This window comes from Charadrius vociferus, unplaced genomic scaffold, assembly GCF_000708025.1.
Source record: "Charadrius vociferus isolate BGI_N301 unplaced genomic scaffold, ASM70802v2 scaffold375, whole genome shotgun sequence".
In the NCBI taxonomy this organism is placed as follows: domain Eukaryota; kingdom Metazoa; phylum Chordata; class Aves; order Charadriiformes; family Charadriidae; genus Charadrius; species Charadrius vociferus.
The window spans coordinates 998,407-1,014,761 of NW_009648440.1; the positions used below are offsets into that span (position 1 = coordinate 998,407).

A 16,355-nucleotide genomic window follows, 5' to 3' on the forward strand; every position below is an offset into this window, starting at 1 on the left:
GTAGAGGACAGTTAACAAGATGGGGGGAGGGAGAGAGAAGAATAATAGACAGAGGCTGTTGCACACCAGCCCAGCAGAATTCCCAACAGGTGCTTCCCGTCTGGCCATGCAGCTTCTGTAATGCCCAGTTAGTCATCAAGCAGTTCATGCTATAAGGGACATAGCCATAGTGGGTTAGCACATTATCATTCCCAGCTGTCTGCTTCATCCTCCTGCTGGACATCACCTCCAAGAGGCTGTAAGGACAGCCCCAGCTCGCAGCCCTATGGCTTGGCGCACACCCACGTTACAAACAGCAGGAGCGTGAGTTGGTGGCCCCACAACTGCAGTAACTGAGGTATGAAAGTGTGTTCCTATCTGTTGTCCATGTTATTGGGGTAATAATCTCCAAAGGTATAAGGTTTGTAGGCAGGAGGGTCACATAGAAACACCGCTGTAAATATGGCTGAGCTAATTTACCTATGAACCTTCTGCCAAGAACAAGAGCAGAAAAAGAAACTCTAAGAAGAAATGTTCAACAACCCATCTGAGCTTCTAGGCTGCACTGCACACATCTGCGCAGTCTTCTAGAAAAACCCAGCCAAAGTCATTGCTGTGAGTACCTTGCAACAGTAAGCCAGGCTGAAATCTTGCGTTGTGGTGCCACTGCAGGTTATATGCAAGGAAAACCACATACCAAGCCTATATAGCAATAAACCTCCACCAGGCTAACTTGGGGAAGGGTGAAACCTAAGGTGGGATGTATAGGGTGAGCTGGCATTATGCCATGTACGGGGTGATCGGTGGCAAGAGGCCAGGTACGTCCCAAATTTACCTCTCACAAATCAGGGTTGCACTGCAGAAGCCAGTCTTCAGCGAGAGTTGTACATTCAGTGCTAGATACAATTGAGAGCTCAGTATTAGCCACAGCATCAAGTTCAAATACCAAGTCTAAGAGATCTTACAGTGCATTGATTGTTTACAAAAGCCAAAGACTTGCCTCTTTCTCAGAGCAGTTGCCTGAAAGATTCAGAACTGTCTGGAGAGAAACTTCAGTCAAAATCCTGCTCCCAGGCACCTTCATACTAGCTGTAAATATGTTGCAACCCCAGCCCTTCTCACTAGAGACATACCAAAAAATGCCCTTTTCCACCCCAATAAGGAGCTTTTCACTGATAAACCTCAACATGTTTGCAAAATTTCCAGCAACATTCTAAGTGTTGATAATATATCAAGGCTGAACTGGAAAAGCAGAACTCTGCAACCAGTTGAAGAGTTTCTAGTTTTAATTATGGAAGAGGGAGCAGATTGAAGGGAGTGGGTGGAGGGAAGTCTGGGAACATACAGAACTGTGCACTATGAAACGTTGCAGGGAAGTGGAAAGCTGAAGGGCAGCCCCACGTATTTTAGAGATTTAACGGTAAATGTTATTGCTCTGCACATGTGAAAGACATAACACGTATTTTTTTCAGGCTAACCAGCTCACTTCAGATTGAGGCAAACAAGGAAGAATAAGTATTAAACCTCCATAAGAGACACACAGTGACTCACAGTTGTGCATCTGAGATGAACACAAAAATGGCAATTGCCTCGAGTTGCCTTTGCCACATGAGGGACTCCTCAACATTTAAAGAATGAGGGGTATGGCACACTACCTTAGTTCATAGTGCACAGCTAAATTTACAGACATCTTCACTTATCAAATGGTTAAAAACCACTATTTTCTTTAATTTCCTTTTAGCCGTAACCTTTCTGCCTACGTGTTTTGGAATCCAGACTCCCTGGCACCATAGCTTTAGCAACACAGCCATCCTTTCAATTGATTCCAGCAGGAGGCCCCCACGTACACCACAATATCTGAGATGCTGGATTGCAAAGTCATAGCCTGAATTTCCACAGGGAGATGGTCAGAGAATTAATTGGGGTTTCTTTTGCCAGAGGAAAAGTTTACATTTCGCAGCAGCAGAGAAACAACACAAAATCTAAGTGCTCTAATTCACAAATTTTACTGGAACTTCTCATGTGAGTGCTTCCATGCTCTCTTCCTCTCTGGGGACCAGACAACACTTCTCTGGATAGACCAGAGCCCTATACATCATCACTAGCAGTGCAGTAGAAGACACTCATGGCTACAACGCACCATGAAATATGCCATCTGGGAAAAGAGCTCAACCCACAGCAAAAAAAAAAACCCACCAAACAGGTATGAGACATCCAAACTAAAACAACCCTGAGGTCAGGTTTGTCATAAGAAGCCCATGCTGTCCAGAGAAGCTTGGTTTCATGAACATCCCCTTTCCATCCAAACAGTTACTGATGAGAAATTTTTAACTAAAAATTCAATTTCGAGCCCTAATACCATGATTTAATTTGTTGACTAAAGCACGGCCTAGTCTTTTTGAAAAGAGAAGAGCATCATATATGTTGCAGTGCCATTTTTAACCATCGCTCCCTCTGGAAATTACAGAGCCAACAATTTTAGTCATTTGACAACCAGCACTCTTTGTAGGCATCAATGCCCAATTTGCTCTGAATCTGAGCAGCTGCTTCCTGAACCTTATCATTGCATTGCACGCAAAACAGAAACGAGAGGGGCTCTTGCATAAGTCCAGAGGAAAGCGGAAACCAAGCCCTGAGAGGTGGTAGAGCTCAGAGGGGAAGCAGGCATAACGGTCCTGGAGAAAGGAGAAGTTTGACACGCTTTCCGGCTGGAGCAGGAAACTGCTCTCCTACCCGATTGCAACAGCTTCTGAAGCCACAATAACATAGCGAGAACTGACAGGAATATGGAAAGGGAAGAAGGATGACCCCCAGACTCCTGTCACACTTGAGCTGATAAACAACTCCAGGCACTAACTTTCTGACCCAAGCAGATCATGCAACTGCAGAGATTGCTTTAGTGGTGTAGAGGACAAAATCCAGCACAGGGACAGAAAGCTGTGGGAAATACCAGTGCCTTATCTTCCACCTTTAAAACAGTTGTTTTAATTTACCAGGACTTGGGAGCTCCTTCCAGACAACACTGACGATCTATGTGCTTGCAGAGCCTGGTTTAGTTAGAGCCCCCAGCTCCTCCCAACACTTTAATTCTTTTCATGCTCCCCTCTAAGCCTCAGGCTTTGGTCACCCGGGTTTGCAGCACTGCTGCAAAAATAGGGTCAGACTATGGAGATGCTAGCTCAGCCTCACAAAGGACACTTATGACTCACTTTTCATCACAACATCAAAGAAAAATTCTCCCAACCCATTATTTTCAATTCAGAGAGAAGATTACCTCAAGCAACAATAACTTAGAAACAGAATTCAATTCCCAAGTCTGTATTTTGTCACCACCAGCTCTATGTAAATCGGAGAGCCTACAGCTGCTTCTGCACATGCTGCAGTTGCTTCTCTTCTTTCCACAGAGAAGGAAGTTGGATGCACAGGCTGGTTGGAAAGCCACCATGAGGGACAAACCTATGCCTAAAGCAAGCCTTAAGGCTCAAGATGATATGCTTCCAAACTGGCCAAATCTTTCACCTCCAGCCACAGCTCTGGAAAACAGTTGCACATGCTGCTGGTTGTGGCAGCTGAGCTGTCAGGTGTTGCTGCTGGCTGTCACCAGAGTGACACACTGGCAAGCCTTCAGGCATAGCGCAGAGTCTCATGGAGGCTAGCAAGGAAGAAGGTGGAAGGGGGCACAGGAAGGTGGAAGGGGGCACAGGAAGGTGGAAGCAATTATGTTTGTACAAGAGTTTTGGAGCTTGATGCAGAGAAAGGTGTACTGTAGGAACTGGTAAGCACCATGTCCACATTATCCACATCAGCTGTAGGGCTCCCTTTGACCCCTGCTCTGCTAAAGTCTCCCAGAAAAGGAGAAACATAGAATATTTTCTGGGTTAGAAATATCACATGATGGTGGACCCAGCATGAAATACTGCAGGATCTCAGTTACCCAATTTTATTTTCGTTTTCAGACTTTTCATTCCACTTCAGAATTCAGTTTCCCGATCAGCCTCACCAAGCCATCTCGTGATACAAATGAATTAAAAACATCATCATAACCAATCAGTGCTGAGGAAGGAATGGCAATGCGCAGAGCCTGGGAAGAGCAGCTATGCTAAGACTTCACTGAATGAGTATTGACTACCCACCACTGTGGGGAACTTGCTTTCCCTGAACTTGGCTCATTTCCCACACAGTAGGTTTTAGCCACATAGAGGCATCATCTGAATGTTCTTCATACTCAAGCGGTAGAATGGACAGAAGTAGCTATTAAACAAAGGGTATGGGAGCTTTGAGCACATCTTGGAGAATTTTTAAGGAATATGTAATCTGTTTTTTATAACACTTCTGTATTTTGTTTTCTTCTATGCAGTCAGTGTCTCATTAAAGATATAACTTGTCACCCACTGCTTTCTGTCTCCAAACAGATCCCCAGCAAGATTTTGCTTTCAGTATTGACCGTTGTTCTGATGTCACAACCCACACCTTTAACATCAGAGCTGCAATGGTTCTAAGTAAGTAAATTGCTATTTTCTCACACCATAAACAGGTAATCAATGTGTGAGTACTGGTATTAAGAAGTAAGTAAGGGTGACAACCTCCTATAAAATAGGAATGGGCTTCATTTCTGAGAAATTTCAAAACCTGCATGGGGCTACAGAAATGTCAATTCTGTTATCAGCTTGGCCTCAAACTATGTATGCCACCCTAAGCAGGTCATATGAGCCCTCGGCCCCTATTCCTCTCCTACCCTTCATTTGTACATATGGATAGTCAAGATGGGGCTGCTCTAGAGCTTGTCTTCACAGCTAAGCCTTCTGGGGAGAGTCTTGTTGAATGAGACGGGTACAGCACCCACGCTCTTGTGTCAGCACCAGCAGTGCTCAGCAAATTGCCAAGGCTGACCCTTGTAGGTAGGAGACTGAAGGGACTCCCACAGACCAAGGTGGGGGCACATCTCTGTCCCTCCTGGGCATGCAGAGAAGCATGTTGAGGGAGTGCTGGGGAGGTGCTAGCCTGAGGCAAGTCATGCCATCAGCTCACCACCTGTGCTAGCTGAAATTATACCCTTCAGCACATGACTGATCAGCAATATAAGGTTAAAAGCAGAACTGCATTTGAGCTAATGAGCTGGGTGCACAAGTTAATATTAGCCATAGCTTGCTTTTTGATCCTTGCATGTGAAAGCCACCTTCTGGCAACCCTGTTAGCCTCAAGCTCACCTAGAACCTCTGCTACCAGGGCATAGATACGAGACTGCTGCTGTATGCTGCTGGTGCCAAAAATAAGTTTGTGTGCCAAGTGTCTTTTAGCACTTGGGAATGCTTCTTTGCATGCAAAAGTTCTCCCTCTTGTGAGACATGCTGCCCTTTTGCCCAGGGAGCATCAGTTTTCAGGTGGCTGCAAAGTTAAACAAGCCTGCAAAATCACATTACAGGCATCTGCAAACACTTTTCCAACAACTCAGAGTACAGGACCTCCCTCTAAGTCCGGTAGCCTCATTGGCTGTATCTATGTGAGCAAGCCAGGCACAAGCAGGTGACCTCCCAGCACTGCTATGCTGGTCCCTGGCACAGGTTTGGCACAGGTTTGGCACCCTGTGGTAACCGTTTTCCTAGGCAGCAGGAACAGGCCACAGGCTGCTCCCAGGGGCCCATTGGATATGGTCGCTCTGCTAGACACAGTAGGGAAGAAAGAGTTTAGGCATATGGACAAAAGATTTACTATGCCAGTTGGCCTCAGAGTCAGAGAATGGTCATGGACATAGTTTATTTAACAATAAAGTTATATGCTACTGTGTCCCCTGTTATATACCTTAAGGGACTTAGAGACCTGTTCCTGAAGCATGGATTTCTATGTAACAGGAGTTCTTAGTGAAGAGAAGACATTCAATGGCTTTAGCAGCAGGGGAAAAAAATGGAATATTTTTAAAAATAAAGTAATAAACTTGTTTGTCCTTACACTTTCTCTGAGCTCTCATTCTGCTTTGTGTGTAGGACACAGCATCAAGGAACTGTACGTCAAGGTTGACCTGATCATAAATGGGAAGACCGTCTTAACCTACTCAGAGGCGCTTTGTGAGCCGGGTCATTCTAAGCTTATTTTCTGTGGAAAGAAGAAAGGAGGTAATTTAGGTAGCACTCTAAGTGTTTGATGGCTACTGAATACTCCAAGCAGGATGCACCCGCTGTGCTGGTTGAACACACCAATACACAGTAATGTTCTGTTTACTTCAACAGTATGTTAATGGATGACAGAAACACAGTAGGGCAGAGACGTTTTAATTTCAGAGCCTGCTTTCCCCCTAACCTGTTTGCTTGCTTTGCTTTTAATCACAGAATATTGCACACACATGGGATTTCAAGTCCATAAAAAAAAAACCTGTGGTAATGTGACCCCATGCAACAGCAGAGAGGTTCATAAACCCTATTAATAGCCACATGGTTGTCATGTGAGCAAGAAGTATGACAAAAATAAAGGCTAGTTCTGTAAAAGAAATGGCTGAGGAAACAAACAAGCCGTTCTGAACATGTTCTTCACTATTAAGCAAGTAACACTTCCTGTCCTTAAAGGCAGTTCTTAACTCACTTTAAGAGGAATTGAATAAGGATATTTGGACCAAGGTACTAATTGATACCATCTATATTTTGCATCTTGTTTCCGCTCAACACACGCCTATGCGGCAGTCAGATGATTTCAGTTCATGCCAATCAAACCTCAAACTGGTGCGGACTTGCACTAGTTGGTTTACAGTGGCATTAGTTGCCCCCAGAAAGCAGGCATCTTTGGTCCCAGGTGAGCCTGGGCACCTCAAGGTCCCTACTGCCATGACCCAGGCCAGGTAGTGCAAAGCTAGCCCTGGTATGTCTGGAAGAGCTATGGTCATGCCTCTGGACTGTAATATCCGCATATCTTAAACGGTTATTTGAAATCCCTCTTACAGCAGAGAATCATCTAGGTTGGAAGGGACCTTTAAGATCGAGTCCAACCATTAACTTAACACTGCCATGCTCATCTCTCTTTAGGCTGATTTTAAAATAAACAGGTAGAGCTGCAGGGAAGTTTCAGAGTTGTTAGAGCACCAGTTAGTTTCAGCAGCTCTGTTTTCCTTCCATTCACTTGCATCTCCATACTGGTAACGCTACAATAATTCATATGCAAGGGCTATGAGTTTAAAGACCATACACAGCACTACTGCTAAGACAGCTCCTGGAAAATTACTAAGACATTTCACACAGCATAGAAATATCACAAAGAATAATAGAGAAATGCTGCATGAGCAACCAATTATGTAAATCCTGGAAGCCACATAGACAAAAGAATTAAATTCAGAGGTTTCTTCAATTGTGTATTGAATTACAAGGGGCGAAAAAAGCCACCCACAGACTTACTGAAAAACTATCTTATTCTGATGAAGTACTAAATAACATCTTTAGAGAATCCATTAAGGAGAAATAGAGTCAGTCCTGAGCTGAGCACAAACTGCTACTCAAACAAACCACAAAGCAAAAAACTCCTGGGGTTTCCAAGTCCCTTAATCTTAAACTGACATGTGATTGTTTGTACTAATTGATGTACATTATGATACAAAATCGTAGATGATTGTTTAAATAATACTATATATCTTCATTTAGAAGCATCCCTACGTTGGTGCAAGGACCTCTGCACCTCTTGTGCACACATCCTCTTGTTCAGTAGCTATTTTTATGCAGGAATTAAGTCACAGTGGGAAAGAAATGAACTTTCTCAGACTAAGATCCAAACTGAAAATGTGGCATTTCTTAATTAGTTGACATTTGATTCTAACCCATGTTTTAGGACACAGAATAGACCTGAAGTCCAATTTGAGGCAATTCAGCACAGCCATGATTTACTATATTAGCACAGATGTAAATCTGACCTAATACCTACGCAGAAAGGACAACACTGAATGGTGAAGTACGGAGCCTAGCAAAGGTACAGAGGAGCAAGTAGCCCTTTCAAATGAAGCTTTTCATGTGAAGCCCCTTTTGCCCATTGTACGGGCAGTATTTCCAGCATCTGGCTAGGCCTGACCTGAGTTTAAATATAGTTCCACACAGAATGTACTTACATTCCACAAGGAGGCCAAAAAATGCCTGTTCCTCCTTCTCCCAAAATGAGACAGAACATAGTTCTGCTACAGACTTTGTTGGTCCACTCACTCATGTGGACAAACAGAGCAGAAGTTACAAGAAAAAGAGACTTATAAGAGCCGGATGTGGCTAAGTCTTGGGTGTTCGGGATTGGTTTATTTTTCTTTGCTCACCTATAATGCTACAGTTTTGCCATGACTGGAAATACTTTAGGAGACTTAATATAGCTACAGGTTTCATGTTCATCATAATCATATAGTATTTACTATTTATGTTAAGCAAAGGTCACATCTGGCACTACTTGCTGGGACTCCTAAATAGAACTCCAAGATACTTTTCTTTGAGCTATATGCCTGTTGTGAACTTGTTAGCTCAAAGGTTGCAAGGAAATGGGCCATTGTCCATTTAAGAACAATAACAACAAAACTGCTAAATTCTTTGTGGCATAACATGAACTCAGCTCTACCTCTTTTTCGGTAGAGTGTGCTGGTTATTCCCCGTTTCCTCCAAAGCAAACAGTTACTTAAGATTTAACAGATTTCCCAATGCCATCACTAAAATCAGAGAAAAAGACGTACCAGGGTAATATTTAGCAATGTGCCAACCACAACTTGCAGGCTTAAACAAAGCTTACTGACAAAAGACTGTTGCATCCTCTGCAAGTCTTCTCTCAGGCCCAATTGATAAAGGCACCATCAGAGCACTTGCATGATCCCTTGTGTACACTCCCAAACCACAAAGGAACTCCCCTCCTTGCCTCAGACATCCATTCTTTACATTACTGACTCTTTCAGTAGGTGTCACAGTGAGCAAGTTCCTAAAATAGTTTTTGTGAATAAAAGTAGAGAACATAACATGAATTACAGAACTGGGTATCACATTGAGAGTTTAGGTACATGTTTCTGAGAAAGCAGCTACACCACAAAGCTTAGTCTTTGTGCTAATATCGTGCTTAGTCCCTTCATTTGACCTTTTTCTCCCCAGTAAAGAGAGTGGATGTTTCTCACCCAGCTATGTATTTATATACATTTTTCTCACTCAACTATACATCTATAGCTGGCAGTTATTTGGATCATTCCTGCATCCCGAAAACTCACAGAAGTTGTGTGTCTGTTGCAAGGGTGCAAGATCGTGTCCTAGAAGAACTCCAACATGGAGCATTTCAGTTCTAAAAAGATTTAAAACATAGAAAAAAGAAGAGGTGGGTGCAGATGTACAGGGCCTTTATATAGTATAAGAGTGTGAGAACATTTAAAGATTTTCAGTGCAAGGAAGATTTGAGAAAGAGGAGTGAGAATTTCATTATAGATGTTTTGTCAGGACTGAGAGGCATCTTCATGATAAATGATAACTAGTAACTTGAAGTAATCCTCAGGAAGTTCTTTCTTACACATTTCAAAGCTCTTCTTCAGACTGGAAGCTACTAGAGACCTGCTTATTGGCAGGGAAAAGGACTAAGTTACTTTTGGTAGAAACAACAGGGAAAAGCTGCTACAACAAATACAACAATATTACCCTGAATCACTGGTGCATTAGAAATGTTTTCCAGGATGCTCTACAGAAATCACCTTCAGTTAAGCCTTTAAGGAAGAGGGCTGAAAGTTGAAGGTGAACTGAAAGCACATCACTGATGACAGCATGCTTGACAGATACCATAACTTACCAGGAGACCAATAAAAACTTAGGGGATTTTTTAAAATTGGAAACATGCACTTGTGATTTATGCCATTCCCAGTGTTCGTACATTTTTTGCAACTACATCTGGGCTTGCTCTAAAAAGACCACAGAATTCTTTCAATGAGCTATGCTCAGTGTTTGTGACAGTTACACTTACTGCAGCAGATGTGTTCATCCTCTTTCAATGGAGAAACACAAAAATGTATGAATATATGGAGAAAAATGTATAAGTATATGAAGGATTCTGTGATAAATTACAGTTCTTAAAGTCTTGGAGGATGTTTACACTTCTGGAATTATAGAAGAGATCCTCACGTGAGAGGAACATTGAACAGGCTTTGAAAAGCCTGATCCAGCCAGTGTAGGCACAGAGGAAGTTGCCACAGTCTGAAGTAAGTATGAATGATAAAATTCAGCAGATGTATATACCCGTATTATTTCCTGGCAGGTCCCAACTAGCTGAAAATGAGAGCTGCCCTTGCTTTCCTATCAGGACATACTTTCAACTTAGCTGGCACAGTAAATCAGTCCTTCCCCTCCCCCCATCATTGAAGCAAGGAAGGTCACAAGAGCTTTCTAGAGGCCTGGTTACAGAACCACAGAACGGCTGAGGTTGGAAAGGACATCTGACTGTCATTTAGTTCAACTGCCACCTACTCAAGCAGGGCCATCTACAGCCGGTTGCCCACAACCGTATCCAGGCAGGGATTTTTAATATATCCAAGGATGGAGACTCCACAACCTCCCTGGGCAACCTCTGCCAGTGATCAGTCACCCTCACTGTTTAAAAAAAAGAAAAGTTTTTCCTGATGTTCGGGAGAAACCTCCTGTGTTTCAGTTTGTACCCACTGCCTCTTGTCCTGTCACCGGGCACCACTGGAAAGACCCTAGCTCCCTCTCCTTTACACCCTCTTTTCAGGTATTTGTGCCTATTGATGTGCTCTCCCCTAATCTTTCTGTTCTGTAGACTGAAGAATCCCAAATGCCTCAGCCTCTCCTCATTGGACAGATGTTTCAGTACCTTAATCATATCAGTGGCCCTTCACTGGACTCTCTCCAGTAGCTCCATATGATTAATAACTGTGAATCACTGCAAGACCCCTGGCTAGAAAAAGCTAACTAAGGGCAATGCTAAAGCATAAAGCAGTAAATGTGGACCTCAAACTGGACACACGGCACCTAGCTCCAGTTGGAGACTCCCTAAAAGATAGTACAGCCCATCAGTATGGCTCCATTGATTACCAAGCAAAGGCATAGCTACCACAGATCAGACCAATCATGGAAAACTACTCAGAGAGGGCTGAAGCAGAGCCCTAAGGCTGCATTCATCTAGCTCTGATGTAATCGTTACTTTGTCACAGCAAAGTGGGGGGAAAAAATAGCTTCTACCTACACTGAAGGAGCGATTAGCATTGCCATCATTTCAGAAGCAAATTTATGGCCTGATGACTCCTACTTCATTTTAAAAATATAGGCTTTGCAGAGCTTGAATGCTGCATCTGTATGTTTAGATTCTGGATGGCTTTCTGACAGCCTAGGTGGGACCCTAATGAACCACGTGATCCATGAACTTCCATGTCCCTGTGGAGGAGAAGGGGAAAGGTGATTGTTCACAGCCCAGTTTCCTCTCCACTCTCCTCTGCTGCCATCCAAGTTTTGCTAGGCTCAGAGTTGACTGAAGGAGACAGTCAAACAAGGATCTCTACTGAACAAAAGGATGCACAAACCATGAGCTGCACCATTACATGGTCCACACCACCCTGAGGGGGAAGCTCACAATATGGCTTAGCACACATCAACACATACACATTTCAAGTCCCAAGGGAGTCACTCATCACCCAAGTCATGCAGTCTGCAGTGCCTTTAACTCCCATTTAGACTCTAGTAAAGTTGTGAACCGAGAAGTGGGCTGTACTATATTTTTAAAATTCTTGAGTCACCACTCTCTGCAACGGAGATGTGTCAGACTTCAAGGCTCTTGCTTCGTGCACAGAAGCAAGCAGAAATGGTGACTGCTCTTTGAAAATACTTCTTGGTGTCCAGAGGAAGTAGCCAGGGATGCAGAGGAGAATGACTACAGCATGAGTGCTGCAGCATAGTTGATCAGTTTGGGACTGACAAGCCAAAACATACTTATTCCATTTTCTGTTTTGGTGTTAGGTTTTTCAGGGCAACACTGAGAAGTTCTGTATCTTTTCCACCTCCCAGGATCATCAGGGCATTACGTTTAACAAACTCCTTATTAATGCAAAGGTGTAGAACATTGGTGATGCCTCAGGTTTCTCCAACTCTTTTCCTGATTTATCTTGTAGTCCTGATGCTTTCATATAAGTTTGTTACAAGGCATTGACTAACATCTCATAGCATGTGTGGGGTAGACCTTCTGTGGACTCTTTTCAAAGTCAGATACCTACTACGTGGTGGGATGGGATGGACCATACAATGTAAACATGTTACAAACCTTTTGTCCAACTTTTCACAAGAAACAGTTTAAACCAGCACAGTGAGACTGGACTAAAACAACTCTTTAGAAGTGACAAGCATCAAGATACCAGCACATATTCATATAAATATGATCAAACACTTACTCCTCTGTCACTGTCAAAGTAAAGAATATTTTATGACACCTACAAAAGAGAATCTTTAAACAGTTCTTAGACTTTTCCACGACTTGCTGAGGGCAAGTTGTGCAAGAAATTCTGAAATACTGAAACATCTACAAGTTTTATTTTCAGTCAAGTCTGCACAGTTTGGCCCAGTAAGCTATGAAAAAGTAGGAGGAACTGCAGAACAGCTTGCTAATTCTGTCCATTAATGCCAAAGTTGCCCTTTCTTCAACAGCAAAAAGCAAGCATGCCTTGCGATTAGGGAGATGAGGATTGGAAGGTGGAACCCCTGGGCTCTATTCCAGTCACCAACACAACTTGTGATGGCTTTAGCACATCATGTAACTTCTTGGTAAACGCTCCCCTTGGCAGTGAGAGACACGTTCCTATTACCTTAAGGTCACGTTCAGCAAGCAGTGAGAAGTCCACATCTACAGAAACGCTCAGCTCAGATTGTTTTTTCTCAAAATCACCAAAATAGTATAATTCAACTATTGCAGGTGTTTAATAGATCATGCTAAAGGGCTTGTGTCTGGCAGTCCCTCTCTCCTTCCATTTCCCCATTTGCAGGATGCATGCTGACATAGGAACACCTACCCAGTTGTGCAAAGCCATGCCCCAATTCCTCCACTCCGACAGAGACTGCAGGTCTTCCTTGAGCCCAGGCTGTGCCCTGCTTTCCCCATAAGGCAACACATATCCTGACATTTCTTTCAGGAGGGCTGTTGCAAGACTGTGTATAGCGCACTTTGCAGTTCCATAGCACTTGTCACTGGAGCACTTTGAAGTGTTATTATAAAAAAGCATCTACGATCAGCTGCTTGTTTCCTTCCTGTGCTGCGTGTCTAACCACCCATCACCATTTCTGCTTTTCAGAGCACCTCTACTATGAGGGACCAGTCACACTGGGAATCAAAGAAATCCCACAGGTAAGTTGGTCACAGCTGTACTCCCAAGCAGAAGGGCTTTCTGGATGAGGTATGGTCAGAGGACTACCAGCAATCACATCAGCATACTCCAAGCTCCCCCAGCTGGCACACTGGATCTGATAGTGTTGACTAATGACTAATCCTTTTCAATATAAAATGAAGTGGCTTTGCTTAAAGCATTAAAAAGCCACCATTACCTAGAAATAGACAGGTTTTCTTAGGATAGCAGATAGGATTTCAACACAGGGAGCTAAGCCCCCTTATGCAGGCTGTTATCCCACCCTTACCAGCCTCCTTCCCTGAAGGCTACGCCTAGAAATGCTGTGATGAACAGTGCCTTTTGTTCTCTTACACTGGAGAGCCCAGTCTCATAGCAGTCAGCATCCTGCTCCAGGAGCAGCTTTACTAACATACGGAGGACACTTCTGTAGTAAAGGCTCTAGACAAACTGAATAATAGGTCTTTAGATCAAGAGGAAGCCTTAGAAACATCCACGCAGACCAGTAAAACTCCAGTTCTGGGCAAATTAGCTGAATTTGAAGCCAGAAATTCTAAGACTGTTCACAATCCTCTTTTAATAAGAATTTTTATCCGTGAGCAAAAAATTATTCTGGAGGAGGAAAAAATAATCTAATCAACAACAAGTTGAGTTATTATAAACTCCCTTCTATGAATGAAACGATAAGCTTTTGGAGAATTAACATGCTTGCCTTCTTTGTTAATTAATCAATCAGGCAAATAACACTATCCTTCCATGCCAGCAATAAGGAGTTATTCCATGCAGCAATCATCATCTTCTCATTACAAAGAACGGCCTCATGTGAGCAGCCCAAAGGACATTTGCGCAGTCTGCACAGCAATTACAACAAGGCCGTATTCTCATGAGTGTGTTGCCACTGGGCTTCTCTCTAAATTTGGATGTTACACTTAACTTGAACCTCCCTGTGAGGACACAGACCAGTTATTGCTTTAGAAATCCCATGGTAAAATGCGAATGCCAAGAAGCCTGACTCATTCTAGCTGTGCCTCCTTCTACTCCATTACCAGAAGAGTTCTGAGCAGGGCAAGAGCTTTCTATGGTTCAAAGCCAGGAGGCCACTGCTGCCAAGATCTCCTACCCCAGGTTTTGCTCCCCTCCACGCTACAGAAATACTGCTGTGCCAGCAACCTGGAGCTAATGAAATCTAGTTCACCTCTTCATCCAAATCTGTTAAATGAGCCTTGTCACCTCTCCTGCCCAGGGCTTCTCCTCCGAGTGTCTGGAGAGAGTAGTTTTGACCGATAGAAAAAAAGCCATGGCTTTTGTTGAGATTTTTGCACTGCAGTGATACAAGTGCTGCCCAAAGCCTGAGTTATTAGTAGCTTTAACAACACAATTTTAAATTAAACTACCTCTTGTTTTATTATATAGGAATTCATCACAGATTGAGTCGTCTATACACACACATCCCCCAAGGTGCTCTTTTATAAAAATTCATATCAATAAGAGTGTATACACTGAACAACAAGATCCAAAGAAGAGAAGTGCCAGACAACTGAGCACCTCTTCCCCTTCCTATTACTGAACAGCACAGGCCATACTGTGCTTGCTCATAAGAAACATGAGAAGTTATACATATTTGAAAGGAATTTTTATGCATCAAAACATTTTGTTCCCCTTGCACTGTTTTAATTTTGAACTTGTGCTGTCAGCATTGATATCCCTGATGAGAGTATTTTGGCAGAAGATATAGGCAGGTCCTTTACCAGTTCTGAATCGTGTTTGGACGGGAAAAGTTTTGGAGGAACTTGATGGGAAAAACGTTATTCCGTTTCCAGGAAGAGGACTCCCTCTTAGAAACAGAAGCAGTTACATACTACTGATGGACTAATCTCTTGCTTTGTGTTTGTCTCATACAGGGAGATTACACTATTTCAGCAAAGCTGACTAATGAAGATCATGTCACTGTTGCTTGTGCTGATTTTACCGTGAAAAATTATTTAGATTATTATTAGCAACAAACCATTTTCATGAAAGCCATAGACTACCAAAGCTATTCAAGCCAAGTGAGCTGCTTGCATGCTACAATGATTCTGAAGGAAATAATCCCCACATGGTGGTTCTGATGCTATTCCTCTTTATAATTCACTATTTTCAAGAAGTCACTAGACCCTCTAGTGGTAATTTTATCTCTAAATGCACACTGTAGCCCACTTTTTGCTTCCAATATATACAGTTGCAAGTAGAAAGTATCTGATACCAACATTCTCATCTTAGAATTAAAATAGCATGAGGCAGAACAGGCGAGAGCCTAAACATTTTTTTGCAGTAAGTTATGGAGTTATCAATTTCTAACACAGGCTAAAGACAACTTTCATATGTATTATGCAGTTACAGCACTCAACATTTTCAGTCTTCCCTGGGGCCCATCTGGAGCCTCCACTAGTATAGATTTTGTTATAACCACAGAACAAAGACCAAATAGGATGAACATGCCTTTTTTTCAGTGATCTATGCCCTGTCACTGGATTTAGATCACTCAAATCTTCTGGAGTCTACCTGGAATTTTTTGTTCTTTAATGTCTTTGAAGCGATATGTGAATCATTCTGTAATCAAGCTATGCGCTCTTCTTGCTTCTCAATAAATTCATAATGAAAGAATATTTTTTTTCTCATTTTTCCTAATAGTTTTAGGATCTCTCCAAAGCTCAGAGTGGAGAAAAAAGGGAGGGGAAAGAAGATTGAGGGAAGCAAGTTAAATGAACGCTTTTCTTTTTTTTTTTAAATATGAAGCATCAGTCACATTGACATACATTTTATGTTAGCAGAGGACAAATTGTTCCTTGCTTTGAGCATGAAGACCCAGGAGAAGTAAACACAGATTACACTCCCAGGTGCGGCACATCCCCAAACCCTCTCATTCCAGGAGCCTCTGCAGCTGGCATAGCTGATGGGTGGGTAGATAACCAAGCATAGGGCAACACATGGGATTAGGATCTCGGGAGATCCACTTGGAGAGTATGGAGACCTGTTTGGGGGATTGGAAGAGTAGGGGAAAGATCAGGAACAGGGTTGAGTTCTGATT

The 16,355-nt window shown here is 42.9% G+C and overlaps 1 protein-coding gene across 1 annotated transcript in view; it reads left to right on the plus strand.

Moving 5' to 3' along the window:
• Positions 1 to 15,930, plus strand: part of LY86 (lymphocyte antigen 86) — a 25,524-nt gene extending 9,594 nt beyond the window's left edge. Inside the window, exons 2-5 of the mRNA XM_009885413.1 lie at positions 4,392 to 4,478; positions 5,961 to 6,089; positions 13,238 to 13,290; positions 15,190 to 15,930. Coding sequence (XP_009883715.1) covers positions 4,392 to 4,478; positions 5,961 to 6,089; positions 13,238 to 13,290; positions 15,190 to 15,285 — 365 coding nt within the window. The 3' untranslated portion in view covers positions 15,286 to 15,930. The remainder of the gene's footprint in view (positions 1 to 4,391; positions 4,479 to 5,960; positions 6,090 to 13,237; positions 13,291 to 15,189) is intronic.
• Positions 15,931 to 16,355: the final 425 nt, after the last annotated feature.